At 34.5% G+C, this 20,703-nt stretch overlaps 3 protein-coding genes and 2 non-coding genes across 5 annotated transcripts in view; 3 read left to right on the top strand and 2 right to left on the bottom strand.

Annotated features, from left to right (window-relative positions):
* Nucleotides 1–3,396: 3,396 nt before the first annotated feature.
* LOC135613542 (uncharacterized protein PHLOEM PROTEIN 2-LIKE A4-like) lies at nucleotides 3,397–4,272 on the bottom strand. Its single transcript, XM_065110571.1, has 3 exons — nucleotides 4,153–4,272; nucleotides 3,975–4,084; nucleotides 3,397–3,889 (listed from the first exon to the last, which is right to left on the bottom strand). The coding sequence occupies exons 1-3, from the start codon at nucleotides 4,192–4,194 to the stop codon at nucleotides 3,508–3,510; spliced, it is 534 nt and encodes a 177-aa protein (XP_064966643.1). The 5' UTR covers nucleotides 4,195–4,272; the 3' UTR covers nucleotides 3,397–3,507.
* A 3,136-nt stretch (nucleotides 4,273–7,408) lies between these two features.
* On the top strand, nucleotides 7,409–7,481 carry TRNAK-UUU (transfer RNA lysine (anticodon UUU)). The gene has a single exon. It is a non-coding gene; the product is annotated as a tRNA-Lys (tRNA).
* A 99-nt stretch (nucleotides 7,482–7,580) lies between these two features.
* Nucleotides 7,581–7,653, top strand: TRNAK-UUU (transfer RNA lysine (anticodon UUU)). Its single transcript has one exon. It is a non-coding gene; the product is annotated as a tRNA-Lys (tRNA).
* An 8,034-nt stretch (nucleotides 7,654–15,687) lies between these two features.
* On the top strand, nucleotides 15,688–18,485 carry LOC103988557 (myb family transcription factor MPH1). Its single transcript, XM_065110570.1, has 5 exons — nucleotides 15,688–15,892; nucleotides 16,267–16,343; nucleotides 17,560–17,720; nucleotides 17,804–17,906; nucleotides 17,983–18,485. Exons 1-5 carry the CDS (start codon nucleotides 15,769–15,771, stop codon nucleotides 18,190–18,192), a joined length of 675 nt encoding a protein of 224 aa, XP_064966642.1. The 5' UTR covers nucleotides 15,688–15,768; the 3' UTR covers nucleotides 18,193–18,485.
* Nucleotides 18,486–18,675: 190 nt separating this feature from the next.
* Nucleotides 18,676–20,703, bottom strand: part of LOC103988556 (uncharacterized protein At4g15545) — a 4,209-nt gene continuing 2,181 nt past the window's right edge. The window contains exons 3-10 of the mRNA XM_009407120.3: nucleotides 20,388–20,441; nucleotides 20,243–20,309; nucleotides 20,068–20,142; nucleotides 19,709–19,969; nucleotides 19,592–19,637; nucleotides 19,437–19,515; nucleotides 19,203–19,320; nucleotides 18,676–18,957 (exon numbers count right to left, since the gene is read on the bottom strand). Coding sequence (XP_009405395.2) covers nucleotides 19,228–19,320; nucleotides 19,437–19,515; nucleotides 19,592–19,637; nucleotides 19,709–19,969; nucleotides 20,068–20,142; nucleotides 20,243–20,309; nucleotides 20,388–20,441 — 675 coding nt within the window. The 3' untranslated portion in view covers nucleotides 18,676–18,957; nucleotides 19,203–19,227. The remainder of the gene's footprint in view (nucleotides 18,958–19,202; nucleotides 19,321–19,436; nucleotides 19,516–19,591; nucleotides 19,638–19,708; nucleotides 19,970–20,067; nucleotides 20,143–20,242; nucleotides 20,310–20,387; nucleotides 20,442–20,703) is intronic.

Genomic DNA, 20,703 nt, shown 5'->3' with positions numbered 1-20,703 from the left:
TGTAATGTTTTGCATATGATGTGTATCATGAATGCTTTAAATGATAAATGTTTTGATATCATGATTGATGATTTTGTTCTATGCATAAGATTTTCGAAATTATGCATGATGAATCTTGTAATTTATGTATTATCGATTTTTACTATAATAAAAGTGCCTTATTGATCCTTGTCGTAATAAATCTCGCACTTTCGGTTTTAAACATGATACATGTTTTTATTTGACATAAATAAAAAGGGCATGCTTGAATGAAATAAATCACATGAGTTGAAACAACTAAAAGAGAAGAACATTTTTCTTGAAAATTATTTTTCTCTATCTTATTGATTTTGATGAATCCATTTATATTATTTTTATGAATCTCATAGATTATGAAAATGATTTGAATTTAATGAGTTTTATTAAAATCATGATCTTAATTTCTCACAATTATAATTTGAATTTTCTATTGAATGAATCAAGATTATTTTCTAGTTAAAAGGAGATTTGTCGAAATGTTTCATGGTCTTTTAGTATTCATGATCTTGATAATTATGTTTTGAAACTTTATATAAATCAAGATTCTTCATCATGATTCTCTCGTTCTATAAAAGAGAATATTTTCTATGTGAATCATAAGATTTTATATGCATGAATTGAGATTTTGTGCTCCTACGATTTTTTTTGCTATTAACTAACAAGAAACTTGTTCTTGTAAACCATGATATGCTACTTGACATCTTGATAATTTATAACTTTGAGTTTTCTTTTTGAATCAAGATTGTTTCCTATCATACTTTCTATTTACAAAAGAAGAAATTTGTCAAAAATGATATATGTCTTTCGACATTCATTTTTCATCTTTGTTATTTACCCTTGTCATGATTTGAAGATTATAGTAAAGGGAAATGAATTACACGATTGTATTGTTATTCCCTTCTATTTGACAATGACATAGGGGGAGCAAATTTTGCAAGCTTGCTAGCTAGGTTGCATACTTTAAGAAAAACAAAAGTGCTATCTTGCAAATCTCAAAAAAATCACTATGTGCCAAAGTTACACATTTCGAAAAGTGGCAAAATAGTCCATCTTACACATCTTTTTGCCTACTTTTTATGTGTAAAAGTTGATAACTTGCATACTATAAATTTGCATACCAAAAGTGCAATCTTGCCTATCTCAAGATACAAAACATGCTAACTTTCACTTTGTAATAGAAGCAAAATTGCTAGCTCAAGCATTGCAAAGGAAGCAAAAATTTGCTAGCTTGCAACTTGCATATTTCAAGAAGCAAGAGTTGCTTTCTTGAACATCTCTAATTTGCTAACTAGCATGATGTAGAACTTGCTATCTTGAATATTACAAATAAATGCTATCTTGCACATCGCAAAGAAAAGCAAATATGCCAACTTACACATCTTTAAATTTGCTAGCTTGTATGTTGTAAAACTTTTATATCTACAACTTAGCTTAAATGTTCTAAGCATGATGTAACACTTGCTAAATTTTTAAGCTTACAAATTGCATGATGATAAAACTTGATATTATGTTTTTCATATAATATGTTGAACGTACACTTAAACACAGAAGAGTTGGAACTTCTCCTTTTTGTTGATGACAAAGGGGGAGAAGTATGATGGCATGACATATTATGCATAAGTTTATGATAACATGTTGCTTGGAGTTTTGAATCCAAGAGTTTCTATCAATAAGCCAAACTGATAGGGGGAGTTTGTTTAAACTCCGGGAGTTAAGGTTAACTCCGTCATCAAGTGGTTGTCATCATCAAAAAGGGGGAGATTGTTGAATCTCGTATTTTGATGATGAAACCACTAGATATGTGTTTATGATTTAATCTGCGTTTTGAGTGACGCAGGATACTTCGATCAAGATGAGACAATTAAAGTAGAAAAATCATGTTGCGTCGGAGGAACATGTCAGAAGATTGGACGTCGGGCCGGTGGATCAGAAGTCCACCGGAAGATTGCCGGAAAGCTCGCCGAAAGGAAACTCGACGTTGCCGGTTAAAAACTTACTTACTATGTCTTAATTTCGTAGTTTGCATATAATTAGGGTTAGGATTAAGAGTTAATCCTATAACTTGGTTAGGGGCCAACTAGGCCCTAATATGAATTGGTTTGGGTCAAATTTGGAGCCTAACCAGTGACCTGTAAGGACGGGCGGTGGCACCGCCCAGAACCCAAAGGATCAAGCGGTGGTACTGCCAGATTGGGCGGTGGCACCGCCAGTAAACGGTCAATGTGACATTGACAAGCGGTGGCACTGCTAGCTCCATGAACCCAAAGGAATTCAAAATTTGGAGCTCAAATTTGAATCATCTTAGGGTCTATAAATACCTCTCAATTCTTAGCAGAGAAACACCTTTTGAGAAGTTAGAAATTGAGAAAAAGCCTTAGCAAAGTCTTATTTTTTCAATAGCTTAAGTGTTCACCTCCCTCTTTCTCTTTCAAAAATCTGTAAGAGTGTGAACCACTTATAAAAAGGGTGTAAGAGGGGTATGTGGTCCTTCCTCTTCAAAGTGATTTGCTAGTAGAAGTTGGGAGCCTCATCGAAGAAGGCTTCGCAAGTAGATGTAGGTCATTTGACCGAACCACTTTAAATTATTATGTTCGTTGAATGTGTTAGTATTTAACTTTCTGACATCTTTATTTACTTAGCAGTAAGCTTTTGATTTTCATCTCCTTACTTTACTTGAGCTATTTTTACTAAATTATTCTTTGTCGAATCGAAATCTCTACACATTTACGAAATCGTTTTCAAACTTACGAGTTTTAATCTACTGCACTAATTCACCTCCCCCCCCTCTTAGTGCCGCTCCGATCCTAACAATAGCAAGTGGAGCCATAGCAATGAAGTATTATGGAACAGATGAATAAGTTGCGGATATCCTCACTTAGTCGCTTCCAGTTCAAAAGCATGTTTATTTTATGTCGCAAATTGATGTACGTAACTATGAATCAAGGGAGAGTGTTAAGAATTGATTCATAATAGTTATCTAGATAATTACCATATTCTATGTAGTTATAGGCATGTGTTAATAAGTGACCCATGATCTAGAAGTTATAGGGTAGTTCCTACTCCTAATTCAATCATGGGTGACATGGGTAGTTACCACTAGATTCTATAAATAGCACCACAATTCATGATGTAAGATAGAGTATGTGCACTTGAAAATATCTTATAAGTATTCTTGTCTTACCTCTTATTTAAATACTATTATGATTTTCTTGATCGAAATGATCCTTTTTAATTACATCATACTATTTTATTTTTATCGTTTCCTTCTCCATCATCCCCAATCATTTCTAACACTCACTACCTATTCTTATTCTTAGTGTTGGATAAAAAATATTTATACAATTCTCATTCTTCAGTTCAACAAAACACCATATCAAGTCTCTGAATTAATAACAACTATATTATCATTATTTGATGTCCATGAGATGCATCAAATTTATTCAGATATAAAATGGCTCCAGGTTTGGTGGATCCTAACACGCAAGTGATCTAAGCAGGGGTAGCAGAAGGTTTGGGCCTGATGGTGACTCCCGCAAGAAGCATGCCACCCTTCCACTTCTGGCTCTCGATCTCATACATGCCGAACTCAACCTTCCCACCAGTCTGTGTCGATAAGCTGAACTCCCCACCATGGATCTCACGCCACCCTTTGCTTCTTCTTTTGCTGTGCGACTCCATCACTCGGGATATCTCCTTCCTCTGCCCTTCCGGGGTGACAAGGCGGAAGGTGACAGGGACTCCGTTCCACCCGAAAGCATCATCCTTGAACTTGATGTGGTAGATTATCTCATAGGTTTGGGGTTTCGCCAGCTCCAGTGTTCCTGTTGCTTCAAGCCAGCACACCTGATTGAGATCTGCCGCAGTGCCAAAGCTACATGACATCCAAGAAAACAAGCGAATGAGTGCTAGTGTCAAGAATGAGAAGGCTAATCGTTGGGCGTTGTTGGTATATATACGATGGTTTTTCGGTGGAAACATCAGTCCAGTTCCAAAATCTCTCGTCGTCAACCCAAGCTATTTGCATGTCTTTTGCTGAGATGTGAAGTATGTCTTTGCCTTTCTCATCCTGCTCAAGAAAGATTAAAATAAGAAGAGAAAGAGAAATCTGAGATGATGGGGAACAGCAGCAATCACCGTAGGTGAGTGGGCGTGGTCGTCCCCTCCCTCGTGGCTCATCTCTGCTCGTGCCTTCCGCCCTCCTCTCTCTGCACTGCACTACTCCCTGTGCACTCGACGGCTTACATATATAGAACAAAAAAGAGAAACTGGTGGTTAAGATTTAAAGTATTATCTTTTAAGATTTTTATTTTTTATTTTTTTAATAAATTGATTAGATAGAATTTTAGATATAAGGATCCATTAGTTTAAATCATTATTCTATATTTATAAATAAATAGTATTTACATTCATTCAAATACGAAGTCTTAATGCCTATTTAGTATTAAAATTTTCAATCAATCTAACTACAAGGTCTTAGAGATTTATTTGGAGTTATATCTCATAGGGGAATATCTATGGGGATATCATAGGTAGCAATGCAACAACAACAACAATAAATGCTACAAATAGAGACATCATAAAGAGATAAAAAATATTAAATATAAAAACTAAATTTGTGTTAAAGATATTTATCTCTTTGAACATATTATTGGTCGCAAGTTTGCTTTATAAATTTATATTACTCTTGTTGTATTGCTTAACAAAAAACATATGGCTCAACTTTAATATTTAAAGAATGATTTAGTAAATACTATCCAAGATGATCTCTCAATTTCTCAATATTTTTTGAAGATTAAAAATTTATATTCAGAGATATCACTCTTAAATTCAAATAGGTTTATTTCTAATATATGAATAAATTATTATATTATTCATGATCTTTAAAAAAAATATTATTTATGTTACATCTATTTAACGATGGGTTTAACAACCATCCTTAATAGAGTTAGAAAATCTTCTTACTTCTTAGGAATCCATGTCAAATGATCGAAGTCTCTACTTTAAGGGAGAAGGAGATATCCTTTTTAAAAAATAAGAAAAAGGATAATGATAAAGATAAAAAGAAGAAGAATGATGTTAATAACAAACTAAGGTCTTCTTCGAACAATAGTATAAATCAAAAGAAGATCAAATGTTATAGGTGTATCAAGTCATGTCATATCAAAAAAAAATATTATGTTAAAATTAAAAGTTATAAATAAAAAAGATTATATATATGAAGACGATTGAGATAAATATTTTATGATTAAAACTACTATAGTAGGGGCTATGATATCTATCAACCTAGTGATTGTACCAATTTTTTATCAATCTTTATCAATATAAAGATAATTATATAATTATCATGATAGATAATACTATTTTCCAAGTGGAGAAGGAATGTACCATCATAATCTTAGATAAAAATAATCATATTATTACATTAAAGAGTGTGTACTATATTTCAAGTATGAAAAAAAATCTCATTTTTGTTAAGTTGATATTAAAAATTATATATTTTTTTGTCCTAACGAAGTTAAGTTTCTTCACAACATGAAAAAATTAAATACAGATGTAGTACAAAGCACTATAATTTGATACTTGTTAAAGTGGGTTTGAAGATTCTAAGAGAACCTTTAGTTCCGTGGGCAAGATAACATCTACCGGGATGGTGATTAGTCTAGCAGCTAATCTTAGATAGAAATTTTGACAACATGAAGAATGATGCTAAAATTGATAAAATTATTTATATGAAATTAACCACCGAGGTATAATCTATTTTCAAACCAAATTATATTTATAAGCTCAGGTTAAAATAAGCTCTTAGAGCATGGTATAAAAAAAATTACTCAAAACTTATATTTTTATGGTTATTTTTTATTTATTTAAATTTTATGTTATTTATAAAAAAGCAAAAAAGTATACATATTATTGTTTTTTTATATGTGGATGATATGATCATCACCGGTAATGACAAAATAGAGACTTCAAAGCTTCATGATGATCTTTCTACTTGATTTTAAATAAAAGCTTTGGGGGGAGATTAATATTATTTTTTTGTCTAGAGGTAATCGATACAAAAGAATACATATTTATCTCTCAAACAATCTATACAAAAAAAATTATCGAAAGATGTTAAATTAACAAAAGCGAGAAGGTATAAACTTTACTTATGCAAATAAAAAACTAAGTTATAATAATAAAGGTTTTTTTACCATCCATTTTTCGTGCTCGTAGTCTCATATACTTAACAATTTTAAAAGTAGATATTACATTTTTATTTGGTCTTATAAGTCATTTTAAGACAATAAAGAGAATTTTAAAATATATGAATTCTACTCTTAATTTGGGATTATTCTATAAGAAGAGCATTCATCTTGAATTGCATGGTTGGTTACGCAAATACTGAGTTAAGAGGTGATTTGGATGATCGTATACTTACTACTCATTCGATCAATAATGTTTGTTATTAAATTAACAAACTAATTATTTGTGAACGTGATAATCAAAGTATCTAAAATTGGCTCAAATTTAATTTATGATGGAAGAATCAAGCATATTGAAATCGAACATTATTTTATCTAGGAAAAGGTGTTTCAAAAAATAATTGGAAGTCATGGAGTTCAAAAACAAAGATAACAAACATCATTTTATTTGATTTAATCTCGAGCTAACAAATCCCTTACGTCTCCCATTTGAGAAAGACTGCACGCACTCACATACGATCGTTTTATTCTTCGCAAATGTGAGAGAATAACTTTCTTAAAGAAGGAAGCGGATCGAAACGCTGCAACAAAACAAAGTGGACGAGCTTTCAACACTTGCATACGAAAGCTGCTTTGGTGAACATTATTGAAACGCAAAAAGGAGGGGAGCATAAGACCCGCAAGTGTTGTTTATTCGGATGACGGCTGGCCGACAAGAACTGAGCTTTAGTTGCAGAAGCATCATTCTTAATTTCTTGTGGGATTTCGTTCGATAGCCACTGTTGAAGAAGGAACATATAAACAACCTCTTATCGTGAGTGTTGCTAACACATATGTTATTTGGGTATACAGGAACCAAAAAACATGATTTTTCTAAACCAAAATCTTATTAATCTCTAATCGTAAATCTCAATCTTCGTATCCACTTTCTCCGTCATATAAAAATAATTATATCAGAAACATGAAATTTTTGGGGCCATGATTTAAGAATTTTGTGGTGGGTCGGAGATAAAAAGAAGAGAGCTAATGGAATCGGAATACTGTGCCCACTGCCTATTCTCTTGACGAGTCTTTCTTTGTCTGTCACATGAACGAATCTCGAGACACATTATATGTGAGGAGACTTCTTCTTCATGCTCTCAAATTAAAATGAATTTTATTATTTCTTAATTATGTATTCCATGTTATGTGATGATTAACATACCGCCGTCTTAGCTCAGCCGGTAGAGCGCGTGGCTTTTAACCACGTGGTCGTGGGTTCGATTCCCACAGACGGCGTTCCTTTTTCCAAAGTTAAGTACTTATTATATTTTAATATTTAAAATAGTTTCTAAAGATAAAATAAATAATTAAATTAAACGAAACAATTAATCCACCGCCGTCTTAGCTCAGCTGGTAGAGCGCGTGGCTTTTAACCACGTGGTCGTGGGTTCGATTCCCACAGACGGCGCGCTTTGCTAAATAATTTTAATATTATTTAAAAATAGTTTCCCACACACGGCCTTTTTTTTATAGATTATTTTAATATTCGAAATAGTATATTTAATTTAATAATAAAACTAATAAAATTAAGTGGGAGAGTTGAAAAAGGTATTTATTATTCTAATATAAATATATTTGAAGTATAAGTTTTATCCTATTGAAATATATTTTGATAAAAAATCCAAACTATTGTTTGAAATCAAAATTAAGTGGGATAGATAGATAGTTAGGGGACTTTAAGTTGATCATTTATAGCTTAATGCCAAGAGTCACAGTGAGTCTTTTGACTCATGACACTCAGATCCCCATAGAAATAGGCCATCCATCAAATTTTGGCAGAAGAATATTATTTTCTCAATTAAAATCTGATAAGAAAAATATTTTCTAATCATATATGTGCAGGATCTCTTCTCAAGTATAACCCATGCACACACACTCACAAAATATTTCATTTCTCTTATATCATCAACACACACTCATAAAATATTTCATTTCTCTTATATCATCGTTTCTAATTTGAGCTTAGAGGGGCCTCATCTAAAATCTCATCATGCTTCATCAATAGCCCATCTGACCTCCCTGAAAGCATTTGAAGCTTTTTCATGTTTGTAAGAGAGTTTAAGACAGCTTTAGAGTCATATATAGCTTTATGCCACTGAATGAAGCAGCAGTCATTATGAAGGTAGGACGTATATGACATGTGATGATACCATACCATAACACCATCACAGGAACCACTCAAGTACTTATCAAGTCCATCAAATATATCATCAGAAACCTGGAACTCAATTACCATTGCAGTGCTGATAGTATATTTTGGTGGACAAGGTCAGATACATACACTTCTCTTTTGAGGCTCTCCTCCCATCGTTGATCATGAAAATGGCCAACTTCATGTCATTTGGGCTGCTGCGTGTTTAAATTAAATTGTTGAGATTTGATTCATAGTTATCTTGATAGTTATCATGATCTAGTAATTATATGATAGTTTTAATAACTACCCCAATCATGATCTAGTAGTTATAGAATAGTTACCACTTGGTCCTATAAATAGGACCATAGTTCATGAAGCAAGGGATATAGGGAGTCTGTACACTTGGGAATATCTTATAAATGTTCTTATCAATCTTCCTGTTTTTAATACTACAATAGTATTCTATTTTTTCCTTGCTCATCCATCCCCAACATTTGTGATATCAGAGCCGAGTTTTAATCTAAACTGGGCATTATGGCTTTCAATAATAATTCCATATCTCAATCCCTTATCTCCATCTTCTCGAACAAATGCTATGAATTTTGGAGTATCAAGATGAAGACTCTATTCAAGTCTCAAAATCTTTGGGACTTAATAGAGAATGGATATGCATATCCAAATGATGAAATCGGGCTAAGGAAGAATAGAAAGAAGGACTCAAAGGCATTGTTCTTCATTCAACAAGCTGTACATGAGACAATCTTTTTAAGAATTACAACAGCGACAACCTCAAAGTAAGCTTGGTTGATACTTCAAAATGAATTTCAATCCTCATCAAGGGTGATTACGGTAAAACTTCAAACCCTTCGTCGTGAGTTTGAAATTTTATTCATGAAAAGCAATGAATCGGTATAAGATTTTCTTTCTTGAGTGACTAAAATTGTTAGTCAAATGAAATCTTATGGTGAACATCTTTCTGATCATATAATTGTTGCAAAAGTTTTGAGAAGTTTAACTCCAAAATTTGATCATGTTGTTGCTGCAATTGAAGAGTCAAAAGATTTATCTATATATTTATTTGATGAACTAATGGGTTCCTTCCAAGCACTTGAACTAAGGTTGAACAGGTCACTTGAAAAAAGTGATGAGAAAGCATTTCAGGTTAAGGAAGAGTCTTCTACTTCAAATAAGTTGTTTATGACTCATTCACAAGTTCATGATATCTCAAATAATATTTGGTTTCTGGATAGTGGATGTTTTAATCATATGTCAAGCATAAAATTAATATTTAGAGATATTAATGAAACTCAAAAGTTAGACTTGGAGATAACAAGCAAATCCAAGTGGAAGGAAAAGGAATAATTGAGGTGAAGACAAATCAAGGGAAGGTAAAATACCTTGATAATATTTTTTTGTTCCTACTTTATCACATAACTTATTGAGTATTGGACAATTGATAGATGATGGATATTTAGTAATATTTGATGATAGTTTATGCACTATTAAAGATAAAAAAATTTGGTTTGATTATATAAATATTTGCATGACGCAAAATAAGATGTTTCTACTTGATGTGTCAAATATTGAAAGGCATGCGCTTGTCGCAACTCAAAAGAATGAGTCTAACTTATGACATTTAAGATATGGATACCTTAACATTAAGGGTTTAAGGTTGTTAAGTAAAAAAGGAATGGTTTTTAGATTGCCTAAAATTAATACACTTGATGTATGTGAAGGATGCATCTATGGCAAACAAAGTAAAAAATTATTTCCTATTAGAAAAGCATAGAGAGCATCTAATTATCTTAAATTAATTCATGCTGACTTATGTGGACCTATGAATACAAAATCATTTAGTGGAAGTCAATATTTTTTATTGTTTACTGATGATTATAGCCGCATGAGTTGGGTATATTTTTTGAAACTGAAATATGAAATATTTGATAATTTTTAAAAATTCAAGGCACTTGTAGAAAGGCAAAGTGATAGATATATAAAGACACTTCGGATAGATAGAGGTGGTGAATTTTTATCTAATGAGTTTAATTCTTTTTATGAAGAAAATGATATTCACAAAAAATTGACAACACCATATATGCTAGAGCAAAATGGTATAGCTGAATGCAAGAATCGGACTGTCGTTGAAATGGTAAGAAGTTTGTTTAAAGGAAAACAAATTCTAAATCAGTTTTCGACAGAAGTAGTTGCAATAGCGGTTTATTTGTTGAATATTTCACTAACAAAGGCTATTATGAATCAAACTTCTTTTGAGGCCTAGTATAGTATAAAAATAAGTGTTAGACATCTAAGAATTTTTTATTGTATTGCTTCTTGTTTGGTGAATTCACAAAATTATCAGATGAAAAATCTGAAAAATATATTTTAATTGGTTATTCCTTATAATCGAAAGCATATCAATTATATAACTATATTAGTGGTAAAGTTATTATTAACAAAAATATTATGTTTGATGAAAAGACGAGTTGGAATTGAGAGACCAATAAAGATGGAACACAAATGCATATTCCAGCAGAACTAGATACTCTATAGAATCAAATGACAGATCTTGCTCCAACAAATTCATCGTCAACCTCACCCAATAGTAGTTCAAATTATGATTCCTTAGATGAAACCCCTTCAAGAAATTTCATATCACTAATAGAAATTTATGACTCAACATTTGCTTTGTTTATTTCAGATCCAATAACTTTTGAGGAAGCAGTTGAAAAAGAGGAATAGAGAAAAGCAATGAAGGAGGAAAAGTCAATTGAGAAGAATGAAACTTTGAAGCTAATGGATCTACCGAAAAAAAAAAAACTTATTAGGTTAAAATGGGTGTTCAAAACAAAGTTTAATATAGATGAAAGTATTAAAAAGCATAAGGCATGACTTGTAGCAAAAGAATATTCACAGTAACAAGGTATTGATTTTGATGAAATTTTTTCTCCAATTACTAGATTCGAAACCGTGAGAACTTTCTTAGCTTTAGCTGCTTACTTAAGTTGGCATGTTTATCAATTTGATGTAAAATCTACGTTTTTAAATGGAGATTTACATGAAGAGATTTTTGTTGTTGAACTTGAAGGTTTTTTGGTTAAAGAACATGAAGGAAAGGTGTATAAGCTAAGAAAAGCTCTTTATGAGCTTAAATAATCTCCAAGGGCATGGTACAGTAAAATTGATTATTATTTTCTTCAAAATGGATTTAAGAGGAGCAATAATGAACCTACTCTTTATCTAAAGAAGAAAGGTGAATATAATATTCTAATGGTTTGCCTCTATATTGATGATATTATATATATGGGTTTATCTAACTCTTCTGTAACAGAATTTAAAAAATGCATGATGAATACTTTTGAAATGTCAGATCTAAGTCTACTATACTATTTTTTTGGTTTGGAAGTGAAGCAAGGATCAAATGAAATTTTTATTTCACAAAGAAAGTATGCAATGGATCTACTCAAAAATTCTAACATGATTAATTGCAAAGCTACAGCAACACCCATGAATGTAAATGAGAAATTGAAACCTGAAGATGGTACAAGTCTGACAAACGCAAGATACTATAGAAGTTTGGTCGGAGGTTTGATTTATCTAACTCGTACTCGACCAGATATTATATTCTCTGTTAGTGTAGTATCCAGGTTTATGCATAGCCCAAGCAAACATCATCTCGGAGCTATCAAAAGAATTCTGCATTATATTGCTGGAACTATAGATTATGGTATTTGGTATTATCATAATTTTAATTGTAAATTATCTGGTTTTACTGATAGTGATTGGGTAGGAGCTTTAGATAATCGAAAGAGTACTTCAGGCAATGTTTTTAGTCTCGGATCGGGAGCTATATCTTGGAGTTCTAAAAAGCAAGCAACAACTACGTTGTCGACATCGGAAGCAGAATATGTAGCCGCAACATCAGTAGCTTGTCAAACAATATGGCTTAGAAGACTTTTTGAAGATCTTCATCAAGAACAAAAAGAAGCAATAAAAATATTTTGTGACAATAAAACCACAATTGTAATGACGAAGAATCCAACGTTTCATAGAAGAACGAAGCATATAGAGATACGCTATTATTTCATCCAAGATCTTGTAACAAGTGGAACCATAACAATGAAGTATTGTGGAACATATGAACAAGTTACGAATATTTTCACCAAGTCACTTCTAGTTCAAAAGCATATTTATTTTATGTCGCAAATCAGTGTATGCAACTATAAATCAAGGGGAAGTGTTGAGATTTGATTCTTAATTATCTAGGTAGTTATCATGATCTAGTAGTTATATGGTGGTTTCAATAACTACCTCAATCATGATCTAGTAATTATAGGATGGTTACCATTAGGTCCTATAAATAGGATCATAGTTCATGAAATAAAAGATACAGAGAGTGTGTGCACTTCAAAATATCTTATAAGTATTTTTTATCAATTTTTCTATTTTTAATACTACAATAATATTCTATTTTTTCCTCCCTCCTCTATCCCCAACGCAAATCTCTCTTGATGTAATTTAAGTTTTTTTTTTTTTTTCGCTATTGAGTTTTTTCGCCGAGAATAAATTATGCTCTATGATCAATGTTGCTTGCACTCTCCAACTATTGTAGTCAATGTTCCAAGCCAACACAACACAAAAGCACTGTACTCCCAAACAAAATGTGCCATCTGTTTAACTACATCACTATCCTGGACAAGACCGAAATAAGGTCCGTGAAAGGATGGAGATAAGAGTTGGGTCTTCCACCATCAGTTCGTGCCGCCATTGCTCCTTTGAAGTAGACTGAAATAAGGTCAGTGAGGATGTGAAAGGTGGTGGTTTTAATGGTTGGTTAAAGATGCCAACATGTTGTAAACGTGTGTATGATTGCTGAGTTGGAGATATTTGCCTAACCTTGTTGAACTCTTCCCAAGCCGACGACAAGTAGCTGAAAGCTGACAAGCAGTGCAAGAAAGAGAGGCTGTCATTCCATGAGCATGCATGACCGACATGCAGTGGTCTCCTTGGAGTCTTGTTAAGCTAAACCAATCATCGTATTATATGTAAGCTTATATCGAATGTTATCTACCGAAATGTTCTTATTATATATCATGCAAGCTCAAGTGGTAGATTTCTGCTGCATATTATAATCTCTCAGAGCCCGGAGAATGTTCAAGGGAAAATGATGAGGAGTTTCACTTGGATCATGAGGTGAATCATTCAAGTTTAGCTTCCCAATTTTAAAACCTTTAAGTACTAGTCAACATTCAGCATTGGAAAGATATAAAGAAAGAAAGAAAGAAAGAAAGAAAGAAAGAAAGAAATACCAGAATCAGTACCAACTTCTTTGTTGCTATTACATCTAAAGTCTAGCTTGGTCAAGAACAGTGGCTAATATATTTCTCCTTTTTAGCCAAAAAAAAAAAAACAATGATTCGTCACGTTAGTATGATATCCAAGAAGAACATTCTATCAATAAGACATCTAATTATCCACAACTAATTATGGTCGAGGATTAACGTCTTATTCCAAACTCTTCTTGAATCAATATTAATTTAATCATCCTAACACGACTTTATAGGAATCATCCAAAGTAAAATTGGAATAATCCGATTATATTTTACTCCAAAAGAGTTTTTCATTCGACCAAATCGACTAATATCGTTCCCCAAGTAGAGTTGGTGAAGTTGACAATCAAGATTGGCCATCACAACACATAGGTTGTCAAGTTGCTATGATCTACCACTTCCCAACAATCCTCCAAGTATATAATTTTTCGCTTTATCATGCATTCAAAGTCATCATGCATAGTTGAAACTTGATTCTCGACTACAACTTCTGCACCTTTGACTAATGAAGTCTCTCAAGAATTTGTACTCTTAAAAAACAATCTCTAGAATTTGCACCACACAACATACATTTCTAATGCTTCATTAATTCCTTCGTATCTATCAACCCATTTCTTGGTCACTTCCCAAGCATGACTTGGTAACCCATCCTGTACGGGGTTGGGACTTTTGAGGCGCCCTAATCCTTATCTTTTACGGACTGCTTTGGTTCCATTTGCTGCTGATCCCACACGTGTGAATGTGGCGAATATTGTCGAAAGCAGAAGACGACAGCTAAATGTGAAAGGTGGTAACGTGGACCTTCTTATGCTCCTCTCGCTTGTTTTCTTCTTCCTCATTCTTGTAGTGGAGAGAATGCATAGGAAGGCTAGGAGTTCGGGACACGGCAAGGAAACCGACCGGTGCAGAAGTAGGCACCGACTGTACTTGACATGAGAGATAATGAATGCAAGGGTGAGAGTTTGGTGCCCGTTGGCTTACCCCAAAGGCTTCATTCATGTGCGTGCAATCGCACCTCGACCTATGTCAAGGAGAGATTAATGGCTGGCTACAAGACAGCTTTGGCCTTTTGGCCTGTAGTACATCGAGAGTGGCTACAAGTAGCCGCAGCATGTCATATATGACGAAACGTTCATGTTGGATCTAATTCTAGTTGTTCTTACTGGATATTTTAGGATCTGTATTCGAGAGTGATACTTTGTGATGGAGATGGCTACTGTGAATGTGAAATGCTGCCGCTGCATTTAATTCTTTGGAAGAATATATGTATATTCTTGACACCAGTTGGTGTCCTGTCCTCTCACATGGTTTCATTTCAGCCACAAGCCTCATAAAGTTCTCGATCATACTTGCACTCGGACAACATCTCTACATCCATATAAGTTTGACACCTTGGCCTCAGAATGATCGATTGATCATGAAACTATTACAATCAAAGGTTCGCAATGTCATATATCGATTAAGATTTGGAACAATACTAATACAATTTTTCATAGATCATTGTATGATCTTAAAATCAAGATTCGTAATTTCGTATACCGACAATGTATTAGTCTGGCTTCGACTATCGATTCGTACTAGTATCTAGAAAAAGGAAACCCAAAATAATTGAGAAAACAAAAAGAAAAAAAGAAAACCTAATACAAGTAATTTACCACATAGTAAATGATAAATACCATCTGTACCAAATTGTATTGCTAACCATCACTGAAACCTACGATTAGGGTTGGTATAGAGATGATTCATGGTGCATGAAATGTGCTCTACAAGCATCACAAGGTCTTCATTATATCGTGCATGTCGTAAGGTTGTATCCTAGTGTACGACAACCCTACATTTTTCTCAAGAACAAGCACATGTTCCTCAGACCAGAATTTTGTGCAGCTTTGGTTTTTGGAGAGACGTGAGCACGTTTGAGTGGACCAAATCACAAGAGCTTTACCTACAAATACACGTTACCAAGTAAAGAGTTTGTCACGGACTACTACTGTGGATAGAGTAGCAGCGGAACTTGTTTTGCACCACCAGCTTCCCTGAGGCAAAACCACGGGTTAGGATCGAGATGATATGCTTCGGAACAAGAGGAGTGAGACGGTACAACAGATCTCAAACACCTCGTATTCGTTGGACAGAGGAGCTTCATCGCCTCTTCGTCGAAGCTGTCGACAAGCTCGGTGGACGAAACAGTAAGTTCTGAATGCCCTAATGCTTATCTCTCTCTCTCTCTCTCTCTCTCTCTCTCTCTCTCTCTCTCTCTCTCTCTCTCTTGCATCCATCTTCCATTAGATTGTTTCTTTCGGTACACAACCCTAAAAAGCTGGTTAAAGTGGAAGAAGATGATGAAGCAATTATTTATGTGTAAGGTTGACAACGATCATGATCATATGAGTTTATCTTCATTATTATGATATGGTAGATGATGGGAAATTTGTATGTGATCGATCAAAGTGATAATAACATCAAGAAGCACCAGAGAGAAAAAGAGCAGCGAATGAGATGTGGAGGAAATTAACTGTGAGCACTGTTTCTGATTTCAATTTCTTTGTGATTGTTATTGCAGAAGCGACTCCAAAGCAAATCTTACAGCTGATGGGTGTCGATGGACTCAACATATCTCATGTTAAAAGCCACCTGCAGGTATGTTTTCTGTCCTTTGACTGCAAAATAAATTGGAACATGAAGTCATAAATACAATGATCACGATAGAGAGATTAAATGGAAATGTTTGGATAAATTCCAGCTTGATTAGTGCCAAAGAGATTTAGTGTTTGAGATTCCTTCACCTCCATTGTTTTTTTTATTTTCTTTCTCAACCAGTGGTATTAAAATAGTTAATTCTCAATAGTTGTCAATAGTAAACACATTTCCTTCTCTGGATTATCCTTGAAAATCCATTTTAGATCAATTGATTGTAGGACTCATTAGTTAGGATTGGAATTATTCTTATTGTATTGTTTTATTTTCATTAAAGAAACTCCAGTAAATGTTAATCTTAAAAGGTCCCTAATGCCTTTCCATCAACCCATTCTATTAGATATATGTTGATATCATGCTTTCAGCTATAGTGTTGCACCAAAAATGCAATAAATGGCATGAAGTTTGGAACATTCAAGGCATACATCAAAATTCTTATTGAACAAGCATTCAACACTACATCTCAGGTTCATATTTGGGAGCCAGCAGTGTGGAATAGACTGGATGAAGTTTTATTTTTATTTTTTTCTTTCTTTTATATATATATATATTTGTTCCTCAACCAATTATCTTCTTTGTTTTTTTTTTCCTTTCTTTTCTATGACCTTTTTTTTGTCTATGTCTAGAGATCCATAGCCATGAAAACACTGACTGAGTTGTCATCATCTGGAGTAATTCAAAGTCTCAATTGGATATCAGTAACTAAACAAGTATTTCATAGGAAACCAATCAGCAAATAATCTAGGAAAATTTTTTGATCTAAAATATACTTACTTATTATCCACTCTTTTCTTCTGCACAGCAAACAAAAGGGTTCCTTGTTCTTTAGTGCAAATTTTTTTATGGACTCACAATATCCGCCACTGTGGGATTTCGGAAGCATATAATATGTTTTGTGACTCGAATCTTGATCTCGATTGTATCGAGAATATGTATTCTACAATTTCTCGATTTTATGTTTGATTCCTTTTTCATTGTTGTTCTAAATGCAACGTAATTATTAGTTCATCAAAAAACACCCTTTACTGATCCGTCTACTTGGAATCACACACTTCTCACGATGAAAGAAATGAAGTGCCTTAACTGAGAAAGTTCAGCAGTATCAGCAACAACACCACCATGCAACTCATTACATCTTCCTTTGCTGCTCTCCTGATAGATGTACAGAACTGCCAGCAGCCATGCCAACCTCCACGGCTTAGTGTCCGATGTAACCATGGGGAAGCGAAGGAGAGGAAAGCGCCACGGTCTCACCTGCTCGAACCATTGTGAAGACACGCACCACATCTCTGGATTCGATCCCGAGTACATGTTCCGAATGTGAGTGCTAAGTTCTCGTTCACAGTTCAGTACACATACTGTCCGGTCTTCAAGCTCCTCACACTTGGCTACGACTTCCACAGGCCAACGTTCGAAGAGATGCTAAGCCAGTGGGTCTCCGAGAGCAGAAACAGCCACCATAGTGGTGGATTTGTAGGAGGAGACGTATCGAGCCAAGATGACGAGGTTAACATCGACATAACTCACATGCAGTTTAAGTTCTGAATGCTATCGGATTAACTTGGCCGCTAAGATGTTGCAGATGGACTGCGAGCTGACTCTATCATCCTTCTACCTCCATGATCAGAAGCCGACAGTGAGAGAAGAGAATAGTGACTTGGGTTCGAGTATAGACTTCGATGCAACTGCTGCGGTTGCAGTTCCAAGCAGCACAAATGGCGATGGCTCCACCGACAACCTCAACTTGGAGCTGACCATCTCATCACCTGGTTCTGGCCAACTCATTTCGTAGTTGGACAAGGATCGAAGCAATGAAGACATAGCTGAGTAGAGGTGATAGATCGATTGGGTGCACTGATGTCACAGCTTGTGCAGAGGAGCAAAGAGTGGTCATTTGCACGGATCTTCATCTCATTGTTGAGTTTCTTGAAACCAAGTCAGCGACGTGTGCGAGAGAGAGAGAGAGAGAGAGAGGTCGGAATTGTGGTCTTTGTACAGTTTCGAGAAACTTCTAAGATGCGGACACGAGAAAGAACTTACGTACTCGTGTGTTTATATATACATATATATATTTCTTTGTTGTCACTACTGTTGTATGCAAGCATCCAATCATCGCTGCTTTTAGATTCGTGAAATTTAAGGATCTCAAAGCAACCTGTTCACGGGTATCAGATGCAATGTTACATCTGTAACCATCCAATGCTAACTTGGAAGTATCATAATTAGGCTGATCACAAACACATATCCAGAAATATTGGCTTGTAAGGAAAAGGAATTGTCATTGCAATGAGTCATACCTAACGACACATCCTTCAACGCAACATCTTTCTTACACTACATATACTTGCACAGTTAACAGGAAAATAATTCTCCCTAGAATGATAATCTGAATTCTTCTGTACAACAACATAATTTCCAGAACGGTTTGTCTTGTTGCAACAAATAAGAGCATGTCAATGATGGTTATTTACATGCCACCTGCAAGTCCAAAAAAGTGATGGCTCGGAGATCCCTCGTAGATGGTGTCCGTCTCTAAGATCGTTGAGTTGCACGACACCTGAAGTCAAAATGTATTACAAAAAATTTTTGTCAACAATGTATTATAAAAAGCTTTTGGTGTCAAACCATATCTTAAGCTCGAAAAGGTATCATATAAATTGATGCACCAACTAGTTACCGAAAGTTCAAAATCTTTATCAATAAGTTGGGAATAGAGATTGGAGGTACAAACAAAAATCCTTTGCACAAAATAGATTCAGAAAGTGCAAAATTCAACCAGGAGTTATCTAAGAAGCAGAGTACCTGACTCCACACACCAAATGAAAATCTATGGTAGTGTACGATTTAACAAGCTCTGAAAGGAGATATAGAGATCCTTATGCTCTGTACCAAAAATCTCTTCTGCCTTAGCCAAAGTTTCCTTCATCGAATACAAGACAAGAGAGTGAGTATCTTGTGATCTACTGCTGAAAAAAGGGAGAAGCGTATACATAAGATCAGCTAATATAAGGAAAAAACCAATGCTGCAATACATACCTTGCGTGATTGTCTTTGAGCATTGAACTCCTTAACAATGGTCAAAAATGCTGCAAACTGCTCATATGAGAGACGGCTCCTACGATGAATAGGTAACTAGAAGAGTCAACAGGAGTGGCTTACTAGTGTCGAACAAACATCATAGAAGAACTAACCTGGCTTGACGGAAGATTTCCTTCCCAATTATACGAGGAGTATATCCTAAAACATCACAAGTTATAAAGTTGCACCATTGAGTTAATTGTCCTATCGTGACTACAGTGACTACTGACCTGGCATAGATTGCCTGTGAGGAGGAGAGCACGATGCAGATGATTGCTGACTCGAAGCATACCAATGTGACATGGAGCCACGCCCTTCAAGTTGAGGCTTTGATGGTGATGTTGCCTCAGACACAACTCTAGGTGATGATTCTGTAGTTGAGAATCCTCTAGGAGAATCATCAGCCAAAAAGAATTTTGGTGTGCTAGAGGGTGTTGGTCTTGGCGTGATGTACGGTGTGATAGAGAACTGATGCATGACATGCTTTGATCCTGTTAAAATAAATTTCTTACATTTCATCAGGAACAAACAAGACATTCAAGTTTCAACAGTTGAACACTTATAACATAGTTTATGTCCAGATCGGTACCGTCTTGAGTTGAATCCCCTGTTTCTGCTGGTCCATTAGCCACATCAGATCCAACGTGACTAATCGAATCGTCATCTTTGTTCCCAATTTCATAAAGAAAATAAAAACACAATCATATAAAGCTTAGACAGTTAATATCAAACGGGGTAATCAAAATCTTTAAAGAAAAAGTTACCTCTCCAAGAAGAGATTCTAGCAATTGGTTGTTTATACATTTCATTATCAACTGCTTCTGATAGTTGCTAAATGTGAAGGAGAAGAAAAGAATTTAGAAGGGAAGTCAAGGAAAAATTTGTATGTATTGTATATTTTAAACTTACAGATAAATTGTCATCACTCAGTGACTTCACCAGGTGCCTCTTGAATGTCTCCAACTATAAAAAGAATTGCTTTAAGTCAGTATTAGACATTAGCAATTTCCCCTTTAACAAAAATGGAACTTCCAAGCAACAATCAATTCCATATATACAGGATAAACAGGATTGACCAGTGCCATAAATTGTTGAACTCTTCTCATGTTTGTGTGATTCAGAAGCTCAGAGCATTGCAGATGAAATAATAATACTGATGGGCTCAGGACAAGAAAGTATTGACAGGCACATATCTCTTATTTGTTATAAACTTATAGAGGCACTT

The sequence above is a fragment of the Musa acuminata genome, chromosome BXJ2-6 (genome assembly GCF_036884655.1).
Source record: "Musa acuminata AAA Group cultivar baxijiao chromosome BXJ2-6, Cavendish_Baxijiao_AAA, whole genome shotgun sequence".
NCBI lineage: Eukaryota > Viridiplantae > Streptophyta > Magnoliopsida > Zingiberales > Musaceae > Musa > Musa acuminata.
The sequence above is the reverse complement of the archived record's forward strand: the minus strand, read 5'-3'. Positions and strand labels throughout refer to the sequence as shown.